The 21,022-nt window shown below is 36.3% G+C and overlaps 1 protein-coding gene across 5 annotated transcripts in view; it reads left to right on the forward strand.

The window, feature by feature from the left end:
* The window catches only part of MDM4 (MDM4 regulator of p53), a 38,944-nt gene extending 19,827 nt beyond the window's left edge, over positions 1-19,117 (forward strand). For 3 of the 5 annotated variants that reach the window (XM_074222458.1, XM_074222460.1, XM_074222459.1), the window contains 6 exons: positions 1,215-1,282; positions 2,015-2,114; positions 5,154-5,314; positions 6,167-6,313; positions 10,458-10,538; positions 13,056-19,117. In XM_074222458.1, the coding sequence (XP_074078559.1) occupies positions 1,215-1,282; positions 2,015-2,114; positions 5,154-5,314; positions 6,167-6,313; positions 10,458-10,538; positions 13,056-13,628 (1,130 nt within the window). In that variant the 3' untranslated portion in view covers positions 13,629-19,117. Of the gene's footprint in view, positions 1-1,214; positions 2,115-5,153; positions 5,315-6,166; positions 6,314-10,457; positions 10,539-13,055 lie in introns of those variants that run through there. The other 2 variants (XR_012475663.1, XM_074222461.1) reach the window with 2 other exon arrangements.
* Positions 19,118-21,022: the final 1,905 nt, after the last annotated feature.

Consider the following 21,022-nt stretch of genomic DNA (forward strand, 5'->3'; position numbering starts at 1 on the left):
ATTGTGGAGGATAGATATGACCAAGCTGAGTACCATTCTCATTCTAACTCAGGTATATTTTATTTTATATATATTGTATATGTATACATTTTATATATATATATATATATATATATATGTATATATATATATATATATATAAAATATATACACACACATATGAATGTATGCATGCATAACATACTCCTGTATGTTCTCCATAGGAATATAACTCTAGAGACAGTAGTGGCCACAGAGACCATTTAGACTGGCCTCCCCACTTCATTTTACAGATGAGGACATGAAAAGATTTGACTAATTTATACAGTAGTATGTAAGCAATAGAAATGAGATCTGAACCTAGGACTTTTGACTTTAGAACCAATGTTATTTCCTTGATGATGCCTTTCCTCTGTACTTATTTTGCCCAGATTTTATTTCCATATCCATTTGTGCTTGCAAAATTTCTAAGTGGCAGAGTTTTTGAAATACATTTCTACTTTGGAATGATTTAGTTTCCAAATAGGAGTCTCACTAAGGTTATCATAATTTATTCACCTTGATATAAAATCTTTCATCTACCTACTCTGCCACTTTTTCGAATTTACATAGTAACTAGGATAATTGATGCTTTGTTGTAGGCATTTATAATCTTATATAATCAAGTCATGAGGCTTATCTAATATAGTTGTCAAATAGCCATCTGATACTCATAGTATTATTGGTACTGAAGTAGTTGGTAATGAAGTAGTAAGTGGACAGTTTTCTGTTTTCATATTTCTTGTAGACCTTTACAGATTTGACAGTTGGATAAAAAAATACGATGAAACAACATGTGAAGAAGCTTCTAAAAGATTTCCCTACCACATCTTATTTAAAGAGTTCTGTTTCTTTATTGTAGCCTTGTTTTCAAAATTTCTTAAACAAATTTGGAAACTTAGTGTAGACAGCCATCTTAAGTAAAGGGACTTTTTTTCATCTCCTCATCCTTCCCCTCTCCCTTTCCTCCAAATTATACTTTTGTCACTTCATTTTTAACTAGGTCTGTCTTGACCTAGCTTCCTTGTCTTTGATTCCTCTCTGACTGCTCTTGTGAGTGTTATGCAGTCACCTTGGATCCTGCACTTATAGAGGCCAGGTCTGGTTCCAGGATTGCTTGCTGAGATCCTTGTTGTGTGGAAAGAATGGTTATTACCAGGGAAGGTTTTTTTCCTTTTGTTTTACTTACCATCTAGATGCTGCACAGACTTTCGCACTCGCACAGGATCAGAGTATGGATATTCCAAGCCGAGATCAACTGAAGGTAAAATCACCATCTGGTGACTTCTTTTGTTGTACAGAGTGGCCCCTTCTCTGTACCTCTGGATCTTGGGCTCCCAAAACCTTTCCTCTTTGTAGTCAGACTTGACAGGAAAAGTTCTTGGGAGTCTACAGACCAAGGACAGAGTGAACCTTCTCTGTTCTGCCCATAACAGAGTTCCAGTCTCTGAGTCTTTCTTGGGATGTAGCACTTCTTATCTTTACTTCTTCCAGTTTACACTTTCTTTTGAGTTTGTGTATGTGTGTATGCGCATGTGTTTTGAGCAAACTGCTTTACTGGAATTGAAACATCTTAATAGGCAAGTAAGTACCAATCAGTTTCTTGTAGTTTGCCCAAACCTACAGAAACTGTTAGCATTATCTTGATTTTATGTTCATTGAATCTATTTCCTCAGAGATGCTTCCTTTATTTTAGTACTGGCTAGAAAGAAGGCCAGGTGCTGACAACATTGTTCAAAATGACAATTTTTGGCCTCTTGTTCAGCTGAGATTTTCCTCAGGTTTGGAATTTTCCAGCTCCACTCATGGTGGGTTAGAGAAGATAAAACTGACTTTATGAATTTAAATGAGTGTTGTTTACTTCAGTTTTCACTTTCTTGTGCATAACCCATTGTGTTGCACTTTTACTGGTGACTCAGAATGGAACTGCTACATCCCCTTGGCCCAGTCTTGTCTACCACATTCATTGGATGGTTTTCTCCTTTCTTCCATTTAGCAAGGTGCAGAGGGAAGTTCTGACCCTAGGAATGAACCTGAAGAAGGTGGTGCTCCTGCTTTGTCTACCTCACAACGCAAATGCAAAAATCCAAGATCAGGTGAGGATTGAACTAAAGTAATGGATATTCTTTGTTGTAGGTTATAAAAATAATCCTTTGATCAAATCTTTATACATTACCTTATATGGCATTGTGATGTGACTCTGGGCTCTGGAAGAATGTGTTAACAAAACATAAGTTTGGCAGATATTACCAAAATGGAAAGATTCTGAATATATAACTCTTGACAGACTGGGTCTCTTATTTAGAGAATGACCTAAGATAAGTCTTGAAAATCTTATCACCAGTTTTGCAACAAGTTGAGAAATTTTTTAACCATAATAGTTCTTGAAGACCATTGGCTAAGTCACAAAGTGCTTGTAGTTTGCTTCATTGAAGAGTTGTACCTCTACTAATCACATCCTAGATTTATGAATCATTCAAATAGAAAAACTAAAATAAAGTTCCTCTATAAAATAAGACATTTACTGTAATGAATTAATACTATTATTTTAGAAGTTTTCATCTGGGTGTTTCTAAGTGCTTTATTAATATAGTCTTCCCAGAATGCTCTAGTTGGAAGAATATATCATATTTTTTTTTATCTTTGAAATAATTTTCTTTTAAACTTTTTTTAGTCTAGATATAGTTGCATTTTCTAGAAGGGGCAGGGTATTTTGTCTTTTTTTAAATTGACTTTTATGAGGACTTTGGGATGATGGGAGAAGAAATGTCATCATGCAGATAGCAGTCTTCCACTTACTAACTCATGAGTTATCAAATGAATTTTCTCTCCTTGTGGCTTAAGAGATTCTCCAGCCATTTAAATTCTCATTCTCTCTCTCTCTCTCTCCCTCTTTGTTTTTTCAAGGCAGTGGGGTTAAGTGACTTGCCCAAGGTCACACAGCTGGGTAATTATTAAGTGTCTGAGGTCAGATTTGAACTCAGGTTGTATTGCTCTATCCATTGCGCCACTTAGCTGCCCCATTGAAGTTAAATTCTCTTCGGAATTAACCTTCTGTTTGCACTCACTCCCTGTCAGGTTAGAGTTGGGGCTTTAACCTTCCTGATGAAGGGGAAGGTCAGTTTTCCAGGGAGAATAAGGTTGTGGAGCTTAACAAAGGTTGGGACTAAGATTTCTATTTCTCTGGCCTTTGTTTATTATAAGCAAACAACCAAATAAATAACCAAATGGTATTACCACAATATTATATATATGATTGAAAAAATCCAGGTTGAGTTAACTATGAAATCAAATACAATCTCCATTATACTAAATAATCTTTGAGTCATAATTTTTTTGAGCAAAGATTTACAGAATCATAAATATAGATGGAAAGATATTTTGTAATATACATGGTTCCTAATATAGATACTTGGAGAAAATGGCAATTTTTTCTTTTTTCTCCCCCTCCCCCCTAGGCATTGGGGTTAAGTGACTTGCCCAAAGTCACCTAGCTGATAAATATCAAGTGCCTGAGACCAGATTTGACCTCAGGCCCTCCAGACTCCAGAGCCGGTGCAACAAGTAGAAATTTCTAAGAAGCAACCAAACTCAGGAATTTTTAGGTCCATTGATGTCTTTTTTTTTTTTTTGCAAGGCAAATGGGGTTAAGTGGCTTGCCCAAGGCCACACAGCTAGGTAATTATTAAGTCTGAGACTGGATTTGAAACTCAGGTACTTCTGACTCCAGGGCTGGTGCTTTATACACTGTGCCACCTAGCTGCCCCTCCCATTGATGTCTTTTAACTAACATACGATGACCAACATGATTTCTAAGTACAGACAGTTCTTATTTTATGTATATTCACATTTCACAAATTTGACATTGTAAATCCGAAAGAAATCTGCATTCTAAAAATAACAACTTTGATTACATTACAATATTGTATTCTCTCTCTCTCCCTCTCTCCATTCCTGCCCCTCAGTTCATGGCCTCATTCACCAAAAAATCCAAAACCAAACCTAAACATAAAGACCTCCACAGTGCCTGATGGGGGTTTACCTTGAGACCTCTAAGCCAAGAGAGGAGACTTTTACCCTACAAATCCATGTACCTGATTCCTGTATGTTTGTCTTCTGTCCTATGGAGTCTGGGTACTGCATGTCTGGCCCCAGGCCTTTCATGTCACCAGTCTGCTTCTGTGTCCAGCCCCTATGTGTCTTATCTCCCCATGTCGTCTTCTTGATTCCCTGTCTGTCCCCAACCCCTGCTGATTCCTCCTCTTGCTCTTGCTTCTCTGTCCCCAGCTCTCACATGTCCTTGAACTGGCTTCTTCGAGGGGCATACAGCAGCCCCATCCTGCTTTCTTCCCTTCCCCATTTCCAATCATAGTACATAAAAATTGCTTTAAAAATAAGAGGGTCTACCTTGCTTCATTAGGGACTTATCTATTGGGTGTCATTGTTAAATGAATAATTTATATTTATGTAATGTTTCAGAGTTGTAGTGTGCTTTCAACTGTATATTATTAATTTGTAATCTCTTAATCTCATAACTTGTGAATTTTTGTCTTATTTTATTTCAAAAAAAAAATAAAAGCTCAAGAGATCTTTAATTTACTCAAGGACATGGTAGAGACAAGACTTGAATTCAAGCATTCTAACATTTGAATGAGTCACATTAGCTCTCCCACGAACTACCTAGGGAGGTCTAGGAGTGCTAGCAAAGGCTTAGGAATCCCCTATGGGTGCTTTAAGCATCTTAGGGTATTGGCAAGGGTAAAGGGAACAAAGGAAGGGAGATGTTTTGTTTGGTCTTTTTTTTTTTTAAAGAATGGTATAAAAATTTGGAGGGGGAAGGTAAAGAAAGAAGTTAAGCATGTTGAATACTCTAAATTGTTTACAGCTGACTTAGAGGTTAAGACAGTGAACATGGAGTTAGAAGCACTACAGAATATTCTTTCTTCCATTATTAAATTAGTGATGATTGAGTACAGATCATTTCATGAGTATCTTATCCAAATAGTAGGAAGAATAATATTCCTGTTTCTAACCTACCTTATATAGAAGTTGTGGGGTTTAGTAAAGAATATAGGTTCTTCAGTTTCATGTACATAGATGGTATATTTATTGTCATTTTCATTCGGCTTCTATAGATGAAGACTTGATAGAAAATTTAACCCCAAACAAGTCACCTAGGCTAGACCTTATGTTCGAGGAATGGGATGTAGCTGGCCTGCCTTGGTGGTTCTTAGGAAACTTGAGAAACAACTACACACCTAGAAGTAATGGCTCAACTGACTTACAGACAAATCAGGTAAATGCTGAGCAAATTTGTAGGGGTTGTGCTTTTTCTTTTTTGTAATTTCAGGGTTTTTTTTTTTCTTCAAGTGAGAATCAATTTGTTTCTATCTTGCTTTTGACAGCAGTACATATTTTTTATATTCTGTTGCAGAGTACAGTAGTTCAAATGTCTAGATGTATTAACCTCTTTAGCAAAGTGCTTCTCAAAGGGTTCTGGGGAAAGAATAAGTCAGAACATCAGTAGATTGATACAGAAATGAAGTACTCCACAGAGAAAGTTAGATATTTAATTTGGTTTGGAGAATTAGATTATTTATATTCATCATCCTATCCTCCAGGAGTTCAAAAAAAGTAGCAGGACAGAGGGTTTTGGGAGCTCTCATTATTTACTTCTCAATATTTCATCAGTAAACTTAATTGATCATTAAAGGGATAAAAGTACTAAAGTCAGTAAAATGATTTCAGTTTTTTCTTTGAAGTTCTATTTCTGTGAGGGAGTTTTTGTTGAGCAAATCTGTGAGTTGCAACCTTTGAAAATTGTTTGCCTTGTCTTATAGCTGCAGTCTCAGCTCACTTAGGATTGTTCCACAGGACAGTGTCATCACAGAATTTAGCCAGTGCCTCTCAGTGTGAGAATTGAGGACTTATGTTACCATGTAGAATTTGTGGCCCCTCATCCTTTGAATACTTGCTTTGGCTAATAAAGGATACTTAGCTAATTCATTTGTTGAATGAATGGTTGATGAGTAAAGCCAGGTCCTCCTTCAGTGGGAAAAGTTGTAGTTCAAGTTAGGTGGCAGCAGCCTCACTGATAGACTTCTGATGTCATCCTCATCCTTTCATCTGCTCTTACCTTCTTCTTTAGGACATAGATACTGCCATTGTTTCGGATACTACAGATGACTTGTGGTTCTTGAACGAGTCAGGATCAGAGCATCTGAATGTTGCAGTAAAAGTTGAAGCTCCTGATACTGAACAAACAAATGAAGGAGGGAAAGAGGCTGATAAAAAGGTTTGTCTTAAAAGACTTGCTTGATAATCATGTACACACACACACACACACACACGCATGCACGCACATACACATTTTGTAAGGAAGCTCCTCCAGTGTCTTATACTGAGTAAGTCCATAACAAACTGTTCTTGCTGGCTTACTCACACAAAGCCCTCTCATCTTCTCTCCCATCCAAAGTTAAGCTTTCTAAAATTTTTCATAATTTATCCATTTTCTTTTTACTATAACCTTCTACAGGGGTGGCTAGGTGGTGCAGTGGATAGAGCACCAGCTCTGGAGTCAGAAAGACCTGAGTTCAAATCCAGGCCCCCAGACACTTAATAATTGCCCAACTGTGTGACCTTGGGCAAGTCATTTAATCCCACTGCCTTAAATAAAATTTAAAAAATTATCTCAAAAAAGCAGGAAAATCATGCTTCCAATAAACTTTTAAGTTTGTAACTTTTATTTATTTCCTTTTGAAAATTATTTTCATGGGAATTCAGTTTTGTGGAAGATAGTCATTTTTGTAGACAGTTGTTCTGAGTCTAGTAAAAATGGAAAGCTGCAAAAGGACATAGAACTACTTAGATAGGAATAGAGAATTATCATTGACAAATGTGGTTTAAGTACAAGTTTTGATAGTTTTTGTCTTTTTTTGGAAAAGTATTCCTAACATTGACATTCTAATATCTATGAACTCCAAATTTAAGCTCTTCTGCTTACTGTGCCATAAACTATATTATTTTTCATTTAATAGAAACTTTTTTAGATAAATTCAGTCTGTAGGGAGAAAAGTATAATTTTGTTGACAGCATATTTTTTTCCTTAATTTATACACACACACACACACAGATATTTATGTATTATAAACAAATCTGTGCCTTCTTTGAATTTGACTTTTTTTGCCATTCAGGTTTTGGGGTAAAGTGAAAAGCTCTGGATTTAGAATCAAATGAACATAGTTTTGAACTTCTTTATTTTTATAATCTATTATTCCATCTCGCCATTTTCCTTTTCCTTCTTAACCTTTATTACAGCCCCTGTTAAGAGTTTTACTTTCCTTTCTTTCCCAGTCTTCACCATTATTCACTAGTTCAGCTCTCCTCTCTCCTCTCTTGAATCCTTTCAAGACCAATCCTGAATTATTCTTCATCATCCTTTACCTTTGTTCCTTCTAATGTGCTATTGAGTGGAATTAAAGTCAGGCAAACAGTGTTGCCTGGATATACTACAAATTAGTTATTTAATCTAAACTGGACTTTTTACTTCCCCCTAATTTTTCTCTATTCCCTTTTTTTTTCACAGAAACTGTAGCTTCCCTTCTCTCTTCAAATCTCACCACCAGTCCCTCCTATCACTGTCCTAGTTCAAAGTCTTTCTTTTAGTTTATTGAAAAAATTGAGGCTATTCATCTTGAATTCTTTTCTCTTTTTTATTTCTCAAATTCTTGATATACTCCTCATTTCCTTCTTTTCCTCCAGTCTATTGAAGAGGTGGCTTTTCTCCTTACCTCCAAGGTAAATAAATCCCTTTCCATGCATCCTGGATCCTTTCCCCTTCATCATCTGTCTCCAGCAGAGAGTACTCCCATAATCATCCTCCTTTCTCTAGTATTTAAGTCTTTCCATATCTATTGGTTCCTTCTCTGCTGCCTGTAAACATAGCCAAGTCTTACACATTCTTAGAAAAACAAAAAGCCTCACAAGTTCAGCCAATCCCTTTCATTAACTTCTTACATCTTTCCTCCTTTTTGAAGTCTTAATTCTTAGAAAAAGTTGTTCTTTACATGTTACATCTATTATTCTTTTATTTCTCAAATTCTTTCAGTCTGACTTATTTACCTCATCTCTTTCCTAAGACTGTTTTCTTCAAAGTTACCAGTGATTTCTTTTTGTTTTTTAGTTTTTGCAAGGCAATGGGGTTAAGTGGCTTGCCCAAGGCCACACAGCTAGGGAATTATTAAGTGTCTGAGGCCGGAATTGAACTCAGGTACTCCTGACTCCAAGACCAGTGCTCTATCCATTGCGCCACCTAGCCGCCCCTAGTGATTTCTTTTAAATTTGGCAAAAGAATTGCTATACCTGTTGGTCCATCTTCAATCCTCCTCCTTCCTGAACTCTGCAGCATTTAGTGCTTCTAACATTGTATCTTCCCAGAAACTCTGTCCTTTTGGGGATTTGTCCTCTTTTCCTTCTCCTAGGCTGGCTCATCATCCCTATCCTGTTTTCCTAATGGTGTCCTAGGTCCCTTCTCTTCTGTCTTTATACTCTCTCCTCATCATTTCCTTACAAGTGACTCCTAGATCATGATTTGCAGCATGTATTTTCTTGAGTTCCAGGCACACATTACCAAATGCCAAAATAAATTTCAAATGGGATGTAAATAGTCATCTTCAACTCAACATATCCAAAACAGAACTTCTCTCTTTCTCTTCTTCTGCACTCCTGGGCCTTCCCTCCATACTTCCCCCCCCCCCCCCCCCCAGTCCTATCAATCTATCTTAGAGCTACTAAACTGAATTTCCTTATGGAAATATCTGAGCCTGTCCCTCCTCTACTCAGTGAACTCTAGTAGCTCCCTGTATCTCTGGGATAAAATGTAGACTCCTTTCATTGATATTTAGGATCTTTCAACCTGATTGCACATTACATCTCTTTATTCTATGGTACAACCAAGCTGAACTTTGTATTGTTCCTCATCTATGACTCTCTCAGCTCCCATTTTCCTGACTTTATGAAGGCTGGCTATCCTCTGTTCTGGCTGTTCTGACTTTGGTATTCCAGAATCCCAACTTCAATGTCTGCTCAATTCTTCCACTTAATCTCAGCTACCAGAACCTTCTTCCAAATTACTAGGTCATTGTTACACGCTTCTGTATATAAATCCTGTCTTCCCTTTGACCCCATCCCCTCCCCCCAATCCACTGCAGACTTCTTGAGGTCAAGGACTATTTCTCTTTTTCTTAGCACAGTTCCTCTAAGACATAGAGGTTTATGTGATGCTTGCCGGTTGATTTACTGATGAAGTATAATTGCAGTTCTATAATTTATTACTTACCCTCCCCAGATTCTGTCTGGCTTTAAATTTAGATTTGAATGATAATATCAGTTCTCATTTAATGCTTTAAGATCTGTAAAACGCTTTATTGCATTTGCTCCTCCGACAGCCCTGGGAGGTAGGTACTATTATTATCTCCATTTTACAGATAAGGAAACTAAGCCTGAGAGAGGTTAGGTAACTTACCCAGGGTCATACAGCTAAAAAACATCCAAGACAAGATTTGAAATCATTTCTTCCTATACTCTTATCTTCCTCTTAAATCCTCTTCCAAATCTATCATATAAATCTGCATGTTTCTTCTGACATTTTTAGTGATAATATTACATTAATTTACTTAGATTTTTTTAAGGCAAATGGGGTTAAGTGACTTGCCCAAGGTTACACAGCTAAGTAAGTATTAGGTGTCTGAGGCTGAATCTCAGGTCCTCCTTACTCCAGGGCTGGTGCTCTGTGTGTTGCACCGCCTAACTGCCCCTATTTACTCTTAAATTTTAAGCCATTCTTTAGTTGACTAGATTTATATAGTTGCTGTAGTTTTTTAATTGTAAATTTTTTTCTCCATTATAAATATTTTTGTATGGATAGGTCCTTTTCACCTTTTTATATCTGTGCAGTGGAATGAATAATGATGCTTTTATGACCTTTTTGCTGTTACCAGGTTGTTATGAATATCTTTCCATAAGAAAGCCAGAATACCGAAGATGTGTTAGGGTTTCTATATGAAAAATAAATTAAAGAAAACAACTCCTTTATTTTGGTTTTTTTTCTCACTTTTTACAAATAGTTCCTCAAAGTTCAGAATAAAAGTGTTGTCCCTTGCCTTTTGAAATTGCAGGTCATATTAGTGAACGTTAAGCTGCCTCTTTACATTTTCTGTAAAGGGACAGACTTGTTGCCTTCCTTGGATTCTAGGGTAATATCTGGCTCCTTTTGAATTGTTGAGAAGCCAGCAGGGGGTAATTAGAGCCCCCATCCGAGCTGTTCCTGCTAGTAGTGGTAGTGATGAAAACAGTATGTGCAATTTAGATGTCATTCTGTTCTATGCCATGAGCTAATAATTGTGCAAAACTTGCTAATGAGGTTTTTTTTTAATTCCCAGTTGATTGAAGTTAGAATATTTGATGAACTTGAGGACTCTCAGTGTTTAAGTGATGACACAGATACAGAAGTTACCTCTGAGGTAGGATACTTTTTATTGAAAACATCTATTTGTGTAGTCTGTATTTTCAAAGAACAATTCCAGCAGTTGGTTTTGGTTGAAGAATATAGATGATTCTCTTTTCCTTATTTCTGCCTGAATATTTATAAAACGAGTCAAGAGTTACTGGTGTTTCTTTAAGTACTGTATGAAATTTGTATTAATATTTGTGAAAATAAGGGAATGGATTTTCACTCTATTATCTTCTTACATAGTTATGTATATGAAGGCCCTGTACCTCTATTACTTCTATTTCTTTTTTTCTGAGGTCATCTTAGATAAGATACAAACTCTAAGATATTTCAAAGTCATAAAGAGCCATTCAGCCTAAGTACTATCTCTGTATAACTCTGGAGAGAGACTTCTTTATCATATAGTCACTGGGCAATTTTTTCCTTAGAACAGACATCACTTAAAATATTAAATGTTTTTCTAATGAGTAGAAGTAGAAGCAAATATGATCAAGAATGTTCAAATGGAAAATTATGTTTTTCAAAAACATGAGGAAAACTATGAATGAAATTTTGGGATGGGATTCTTTCCGGGGGGGGGGGGGGTTGGTTTCCATCACCTCTTCATAATTCAGGATCATATATAAACCTTACTTCTCTTTAGCCTGTACCTCTGAAGATGGGAGAGGAAAGCAGGACTGAGGAGAAAGTATGCCAAAGTAGATTTCATAGTACTCCAATATGCTGTTCTATGTATAGTTTATATAGGACAGTAGAAGAGAGAAAAAAAATCAGTAAATAAAGGGTATTTGAAAATTGCCTGGGAATTTCATTTATCTGATTGGACCATTGAGTTTAACTCACATCATTAGCAGTTTCCATATCTAGGGAATAAGTAATGTGAACCCTTTTAGTCCAGTTAAGAGGTCTTAACTCTTTTGAATAAACTTACCATGGCCATATGTATCCTAGTTAGACTTCTGTTGGGAACTTGGGTCCAAATCACATATTAATGATTGAGAGAGAATAGCTTGCAAAATGTTTCCTTAGTTTAAGTTTCTAAAATTTGACAGATTTTACCATTTTTGAGGAATTCGTAATATTTTTGTCTAGAAGTTTGTAGCTCTAATTTTGACATTCTGTAGAATTTCTTTTGAGGATATACATATAGGATATCCCAGAAGTCACAGTGCAGTGTTAAACTATTGTGTCTTAACTTTTGGGAGACTGTTTTAGGAAAGCTCTCATAAACTAGCAGATTCAAATGTTTTGTACTTTACTGTCTAAAGAACATTCTGTTAATCATTGGGATTGCTTCAGTTCATAGGGAACTGAATTGTGGCTCTTGTGTAAGAGTTGGTTTTGGCCAGAAGGTAATCAAGGGAACACCTGTCAAATAATTGACTGTCAATTTTCTTTATTAAATACTTTGGACTTGTTCTTGCTACCCTTATAGGAAGGTATTTGAAATTGTCACCCGGTATTTCCTGATTGCCATGTGAAGGGGAAAAAAGGGACTAAAAAACTAACACATAGAGACCTAGATAATCTTCAAGTGTTAGGAATCCTTTGATATAGAGCCAGTCTCCTCATCATTGCTGTTGATGAAAACAGACAGCATGAATGCTTGGGTTTTATATCATCAATAATAGCTTAACATTTACATAGTATTTACTACATAAGTACCAGGCCCTGTGCAGAGTGCTAGGGATATTAAGAGAAACAGGCCTTTGCCCTCTAGGAGTTTACAATCTAATGGATAATAATAGCTTAACATTTATATAGCCCAGGTATTAAGTAGTATTTTCACTACTTTACAAATAGAGAAACAAATAAACAGAGGTCAAGTGGCTTTCCCAGGGTCACATAGCTAGAGAGTGTCCAAAGTTGATTGGAATTCAAGTTTTCCTTACTCCAGGCCAGGAACTCCATCTACTACTCCACTGGCAAATATTTGCCATATCTGAGTATTAGTATAATTAGGTAAGAAGTTTGAATGTTCTTGAACTTCTGTTTCAGGGAGTGTTGATTGGACAAGACATAATATAAAAAGGAGAAAGGAATGAGTAATATAGGACTTGTTATCAACAACCTGATTAATCCCAAAATTATTACAATAACTTTCTTCAGAAAAGCCTTATTTTGAATATTGACAATACTCTCAGGCAGTGCCCTTCTTTCAAGTCCTACTTTTGCTACATCAACTTGTTTAAAAAGTAACCCTGGGTTCTTGTAGGCTGTGCATAGTGGAAGCTCTGGCAGATGCTGCCACGCTAAAACATCTTCCTGCTTGAGCTTGGAGATTGAACAAATTTGTCTCTTTACTTCAAAAGGCTCGTTACCCAAAGGTGAACCACTCTGAGATGCAGGGTTTTTCTGCCCTTAGCAATACATGAAAATATACATGCTAATAAAGTCATAGCTCCTCATATCAGGGAATATGAAGGCATCTCCTGAGTGGTTTAAGGAAATTTCATGTTTTCTGCTTGTTCCTTCTTATGCAGAATTATACTCAAGTTGATTAACCTGAAATCTGTTGATTCTATAGGGTGAATGGCAATGTTCCAAGTGTAAGAAGTTTAACTCTCCAAGCAAAAGGTACTGTTTTCGATGTTGGGCATTAAGAAAAGATTGGTATTCAGATTGTCCTAAGCTATCCCATTCCCTTTCTGTGTCCAATATCCCTGCCATGCCATCAAAGAAAGATGACCAAGGAATTGATGTCCCTGATTGCCGAAGAACCATCTCTGACCCCCTTGTCCGACCCAAAGAACCATTTAAGGCAGAAGAAAAGCCCAAACTCCTGGACCCTTGCAGCTCAGTGGAATTCTTGGATTTGGCCCAGAGTTCTGAAAGCCAGGAGACCATTTCAAGCCTAGGGGAGCAGTCAGAGAATCCTTATGAACAGAATACAGATACAGCAGCTATGGAAAATTGCAAAAATCTTTTTAAGCCATGCAAATTGTGTGAGAAAAGGCCACGAGATGGGAACATAATTCATGGGAGGACTGCTCACTTGGTGGTTTGTTTTCGCTGTGCCAAAAGATTGAAGAAGACCAAGGCTCCATGTCCTATTTGTAAGAAATCAATTCAGATGGTCATCAAAATCTTTGTGGCATAGCTTTTTAGCTCACTTGAGTTTTATAGACCTGATAACCAGCCATATCAGGGTTCCAGACATCAGTGTGAACATCTACACTTCAAGTATAATCTTAGCACATATGTCCCCTCTTGCTTGTGTTCCATTCCTGGTGAAGTCACCTGGAGTTTGAGCAGGTCATCTTTGGGACTAGATAGTTTTTTTCTAAAGAGTCTCTTTTGAGCCTGTCAGTGGTTAACAGTTTTTCAGAAATTACTCACCTGAATGAAAAATACACAGGACAATTGTCCTCCTGTCTTTCACTGTTTGAGGTAGATAGAGTGGTTGAGAGAAAGGAGAGTACTAACTGAGCATGTTGTAAATATGAACCTTCTTTTCTAAACTGTTAGAAATTTCAAGTTCCTGGGAAATTCATATTGTTGATAAGAGTTTCTAAAACCCAGTTTGATTCGGGAGAAAAAAACCAAAGCTGGTAATTTGAAAACACAAATATTAATCGTAACATTATTCTCTCAGCTTATTGCAGTCCAGTAGATCTCTCTGCTCAGTTGTAAGATAGATAAAAGCCTTGAGCAAAGCAGAATAGCCACTGATACTTTTCATTGTTCCCAAGACTGAGTTGTTCTGTTTTCTGGACCTTCCCCCATTAAAGTTCTAGGCCACACAAGAAGCCATGGACTTGTACACAAAACAATATTCCTGAAATAACATTTTCAGAGAACCTTAGAACAATGATCTCTAAGATCTAACAGTACTGACTTTCATGTTTCAAATGAAAAAAGTAAAGTTTAGAGATCCTGTCATTTACCTACACAACTTGTGACAGAATTAGGACCAGGATCCTGGACTACACGAAATAGAAATATTTAAATTGTGCATTTGATTGAAATTCCATATTATACTGAAATATTTTGAAGAGTCACCATTCAAAGATTACAGTAAGATCCTACCATCAAGTGGTAAATTTTGATCTTTAACACTAATTACCTAAACATGTTGTGATAGTTCTGAGAGAGCTCTTAAACATGTTTATTCTCTATATTCTTCATGAAAATGTCCCATAATTTAAGCAGCCTCTAGTTTTTTTTTTTCTTTTTTCTTTTGGCATATCAGAAGGTTGCTTTTGAGAGTAGACTGGTTTATTAAAAGTATATGCTTAGGGATTTGTGCTTCTTGTACCAGTTACGTAACAACTTCAATTTTGCAGCCATTTATTAACCATCTTTTATATACAAGGCACTGTACTAGGTCCTGGGGCTATGTAAGGACTCAAATCCCTGCCCTCGAAGTTTTGTAAAGTTATATTTTTATAGAGTGCAAATTAAAAGAATTTAGGGAGAAAAAATATATATTGATGTAGTAATGAGAAAGCTTATATATTCAGGAAGGCTTAAATTCCAACAGCAATGAGAACATATGTATAGTCTACAAATTTAATATAGTATTTGATTTCTGTAAATCTTTTCACCTCCTAAATATTCAACTTGTCTTTTACTTTATCCTTTGTTTTTTGTTTGTCCTGTCTGGGCCAAGTATTGTTCTCTTGAAGAACCTAATACAGGCAACCCTAGCCTGATTGCTCTTGGGTCCTTCCTTTGAAGACCGGTCACCAGAATCTGATTTTGATTATTTTCTTTTTCTTATTGCTAGTAAAATGAGTCATGCTGTAGCCCTGTTATGATGGGACTGTAGCATGGAGTCTAGAGAGGGAAAGGGAAGGCCTTATCTAGACAGACTAAAGCTAGAACAAACAGCCCATAGTTATAAGCCTATAGTTTTACAATCTCCTAGACTCTACTCTTGATTTTGAAAAAATTTGAAAAGTATATTTCAGTAAAAGTGACCCATTTGTCTGTCTTCCTTTTATTGTTCTTTCATACATTTCTTTTGTGAGCATTGAATCATCAGATAATGTGTATACGTGTATTTGTGTGTTTTATAAAAACAAATGAGTTAAAAGGACTTAGAAAGTTAGTGAATTTCCAAGTTTTGTCTGAAGAGATTTCCTGACCGTATTAACTTCGTGTTTAGTATACTTAACAGTTTTGTACAAGTATTTAAGACTTCTTCTAGTCTTTATACTTTAATAAGCATCAAAAGGTCAAGTTTAACTATTGATAGTATCATTTCTTAGTAATATATTGAAAGATTTTTAAATTTCTATGTTAAAAGGACTAGAATGTTTTCTCCTCAATCTCAAATCTCTTAAAAATATTTTATTTATTTTTCCAACTACATGAAAAGATAATTTTCAATAGTCATTTGTTGGTAAGGTTTTGAGTTAACATTTTTCCTCCCTTCCTCCCCCCCTCCACCACAGAAGCAAATTCATATAGTTTATCCATACATACTAGTGTGTATTTCCTAAAAGATGAAATTAACTTTGTTCCCTGCTACTCTGACAGTAGCAGATTGTTCTGGATGTAATTGTGTGAGTGTGCGTGCATATGTATGTGTGCTTTGTGTCTGGGTATATGTATATTTGTAAATAAGAGTTGTATGTGTTATGATATTGTTTTGTTTTTTTTGAGGGAAGTACTCTGAATTTATGATTGGTTTTTTTTTTAATCACTTTGGTTTGCCTCATGATTTTGGTCACTCCTAATCACTGCAATATTGACTTCTCATTGGAGAGTCATTTGTATGAAGCTAGTGCACCTTAGTTCATGGACTTAAGAGTATTTTTGGATGTCATTCACTCTTTGCCTTTGTTTCCTACTTTAGAAGATATTTAACCAGCTAATTTTTCTTCTAGTGAACTCTGTACATGGAAGAAGCACATGGTTTGGATACTGTGAATCTTTTTTTTTTCCATTTAGTTTGTCATCTTTTCAAATTGTTCAGTCCCATTTGTAATAGTAAGAACTGTTCATAAATATGAAAACTCACTTCTAAGTTTTGTCAGTAGAAGAATAATAATTTTAAACTGAATATGAAGAATTGTAGAACGGGAACTTAGTGACATGGACTCTGCACCTTGAAATCACTGAAGAAATATCATCCCCATTGTCAAAGGGGATAACTCTTCTAATTTCACTGCCACTAGAGATGCTACCAACACGTGGTACTAGATTTCTTCAGAAGCACCTTTGATTGGAGGGATGCATAATACAGGTCAGAGACTGAAGACAAAACAAGATGGTTCAACTGGAGATTGATGGGGGAGGGGAGGTAGGAACCTTGTTACTGTGGCCTCATTTTTCATGAGTACTGGTATAACTCCCTTTTCACATTATAAACCTACCTGTTTTTTTGTAATCAAAGCTCTGTTCCTTGTGTTGGGGCTTCCAGAAATAACATGCGAATGAGGTGTTCTGATGCTCAGAGCAGAACATTGTTGAGAATGATCCCTTCTAATCAGGGCTTGTTCAAGAAGGTCTTGCTTATGTATTTAAATGTAGAGGTAGGTTTCTAGTAAGAGTCTTTTTGAGGAACTACAAAATGTCAAATGGCAAAATAATTTGTGAAAGGCATACTCAGGGTTATCTGAAGTTCAGAGTGCTATCTCTGTTTCTGTTTATGTAATAATGCTAGTAATTTATTGCTTCTTGGATGTCTGGTGCTATCATTTCCCTGTTCTGGATCGGCTACGCAAAAGGCAGTGCCGCATAAAAGTACAACGTTTCACCACTAAAAGCAGCTATTTAATTCTTTGTATCAAACCTTTCTGGGAAATGAGCACTACTGATGTTAGATCAGAATCCCCAGCTCAGTCCTTTAAGTCTTACTTTTTATGTTTGATTTCTGCCCAGTCTGAGACCATTGGATTTTAGGGCAGTGCTTCTGTACTTGAAACCAGTATGTACAAGTCCCCTTTGCACACTCACCACTAGTTTATTTAGTTCTCAACAATTAATTTTTGGCATTTAACTATTGATGCTGGGTTTACTGTGTGAACAGGAAAGATGGGACAGCAAATCTCAAATTGAGTAACCAGAGGCTTCCTGGGCTGCTTTTCTTGAAGAAGCCCTCTGGTTAGCCTCTTTGACTGAGCACTCTGAAACAAGGCTTATCCTTCTGGGGCAAGCTTTTTTTTCTTGTCCTGATTTTAGCCACTTAGGTTAGTTTACTTTTTGGTAAGAACCAAAGTTTCTTTTGCTTAATTTCTTTAATAAGTCACTGAAAATTTGGAGGGATTTGAAAAATTCCTTTAAATGAAGTGCCTAAACACTAGTGTGCCTTCTTTTAGTCTTTGGGATTAGTGGTAGAGGGGAAATATCAGGTATGAGCAGAGAGAGCCAGCAGCCAGTCAGGGTAGGTCTGAATTGGGATGAGGACCCTTGGAAGCACCAGGTTTTGACTTTAGTATATAAAGTACTCTGCTCTGCCAAAGAAGCTTGTGGGGAGAATGGAGTGGAAGTAGCACCCCTCTAGGAGCCAAGAGTCTTTGACAAATCCCTGTTACTTAAATGTTCTTTTCTTTGGTGATCTTGACACAAACATTGTATGTGAACCCTCTGAACTTTTGTTAGGTGCATTTTTTAAAAATATGGATTACATTTCATACCAAAGTAGCAGAATTGTGTGTCCTCTAATGTACTTTTTTTCCCTATGTATTTTTAACTGTTGATGCTCTGTATATCTTTTTTTTGTATTAAGCCTCCTCTTGTAAGAGTAAGTATGGTCAAAAATAAGAAACTCATTTTGCTGAGTATATCTCTCTTCATTCTGCACCTCTAAGCTGTCTGCTCTGTCAAGAGAGATGTATCAAAATCTGTCCTGCCACCCACCACTAAGTTGTTGTTTGACCCTTGGGCAAGTCACAACCTCTGAACCTTAATTTCTTCCTCTGTAAATAAGAATAATAATATTCTGCCCTGCCTACTTCGAGGCTTGTTTTGAGTATCGTGTGCTTTAAAAAACCCTAAAGCTTATAAGGACATTCTACCTGCTACATAATAGAAGTAATTGGTAGTGTTAGGGTGATAGACAGCTCTTGGGCAGATGTTTCAGGTACTCATATTTAGAAAATGGGGCCCCAAAATTCACAGGGCTCCGTATATGGCAATGAGCTGATTGTGATAGTATTAAACTTTCCTGTCCAAACAACTCTCACCAGCTCTTGCTGTGTGGCTGCTGCAGAGGACCAATTTATTTCTGTCAGGATAATGACTTTGTGGAACATTATGTAGCTTCAGGTTGTAGTTTCCAGCATGTAACTGCCACACTTTTATTTGGGAACACAAAAGTTCTCTTGTTCTTTGCACTTGTGTAGTTGGTACAGAAATCACTGCCAGTGTGCCAATATGCATGCAGCTTCTGTTAGATTTTTTGCAGAAGTGCTGAAACAAGAATTTTTATATTTGGTTTAGGAAGAAAGAGTTGTTAGGAATTGACTAAGTTCAATGACATGGCATGTTCAGATATGAGAAAAATGTATTTTTGTTCTTAACCAAGTTTTCTTAATTCTGCAGCACCTGTGTATATTTGGGGTATGCAATATTTAATGCTTTTGAATAAGTACTGGAGTTGTATTTTGCCTGTTCATATTAAATAGATCTTTAATTTTATCCTTGTAATGTCATTATTGGAAAGGTAAATAGTTTTACTTATGAGTTTACTTATCAGTTTCAGGTAATAACAATCTTTGTACGACTTTAGGAAGAGAGCTCTCCTGAAGTTGAGGAGTCATCACTTTCAGCAGAAACATCCATAAAATATTAGGTAGTCAAAGTGATGAGCTGTCTCCTTTAGGCTTCTAAGTATTATGGAAAACAAACTCTTTTCTGTTTTTTTCTGTCTTTTTCCCACTAAACCCCAGAGGTACAATTCAAGAGGGCTAAATTATTATCACCAAAATGAAAATCCTTGCCTCAGGGTCATAAATTGAGAAAAAGTAGTGCAGCTCTTCCTCCATTTTGCAAATTAGAAAACTGAGAGGCACAGTGATTGTCTTATGAGTTGCTCAGGATCACTAATAAACATGAAGTGGGATTTGATCCCACATAATTTCAACTTCCTGGTCTATTGCCCTCTCCACTATTGTACAAGCTCGTTTTTAAGGGATATAGTAATTGAACTTTTGCTCATCAAATTAATTTTTCCAAAGGGGCATTCACACATGCAAATGATAATCATTGGCTTTTCCACTTAGTAATTTTTTTCATTAAACATTTACTAAACGTGACACCATACTTTAACACTAACTTTTTACCTTTAGTTTTTCTGATTGTTTTAATTTGATTTTTTTTTCTTCCTTTAACTTGGAGGGCAGAGTACACTAACTCTAGAAATGGCACTTAGGGCAAGGGAGAGTCACTGATAAGAGTTTTAGAGGGGGAGAAGCTGCAAAAGTTCTTTGGGCTACAGGTTGATTAGATTGAAGAAACAAATCTTTCCTTGGGCCACTATTGCCACACAGAAGACACTTGGCTCTGCCAAATTAAAATCCCAACCCTTGTCATCTTTTAACAAATCGATGCAACAGTTTTCCACCAGGGGGCAACAGTATCTCACTTTTTGAATAACATTTGAGAAAGAGATAGTTAACTAAGTCCAAATAAGTAGTCTATTTAATCAATCCAGAGTTATTTATGTGTTACACTTCTCACGACTCCTGACTATTTAAATGTTGTTATTCCCTGTACTATGAAAAATCTTGTTTGTGAAGCTTCCATACTATTAAAGTCCATTTCTTATTTATCTAGTCAACTTGGCATAGCTATTTTTAAAAATTATAACCCTGAATATTTCAGTTCCTTTCCCCTTGGCTTAGGCAGATGAGTAGTACTGCTCTACAGTTTCCTTTGCTTCCTTTCACACATTTTCCCTCTTGCCAGAAGGGTTGGTGGAGAAAAGAACCTATTTCAGTCAGTGCTTGCAGTCATTGCAAACTCTATAAGCCATGTCTCATGTAAAATTGTCTTTTTTGGGGGAAATCTGTCATTCTGATTGGTGAATATCTTATAAAGTGGTTATTCTTTAAGATAGAATCCATTTTCCTTTCCAAATGAAGGTAGGCAAGTGCTCTTAACCTGGTGTTAGTGAACCCCTTGAGGATGGATTTCTGGGGTCTGTGAACTAGTTTTTAAAAACTTTATCAATATCATTTATTTCCTTTGTAATTCCATGTATTTTATACATTTAAAACCATTTTGAGAGACTTCAGCACTATCAAGAATTCAAAAAAATAGAAAAGGTTTAGCCCTATTACAAGCACTTCTGAAAGGTTGTGGAAGACATATATCACATGCAAGTACCATTCATCTTTATGTCACCTGTAGCCTTTTTCATTAAAAGTTTGAGTGAAAATGTTGCATGTAGGATATTGTGTGTATGTAGTTTCTTATAATTTCCTCAACTACTAGGAAGGGAAAAGCAGTGGCTTTCAACATTTTGTATCTGGAAATGATGACCAAGTCGAGAGAAACACGAAAGGCAGTATATAATTCATTAGCTTGCATCCACAGATACAC

The sequence above is a fragment of the Macrotis lagotis genome, chromosome 2, assembly GCF_037893015.1.
Source record: "Macrotis lagotis isolate mMagLag1 chromosome 2, bilby.v1.9.chrom.fasta, whole genome shotgun sequence".
In the NCBI taxonomy this organism is placed as follows: domain Eukaryota; kingdom Metazoa; phylum Chordata; class Mammalia; order Peramelemorphia; family Peramelidae; genus Macrotis; species Macrotis lagotis.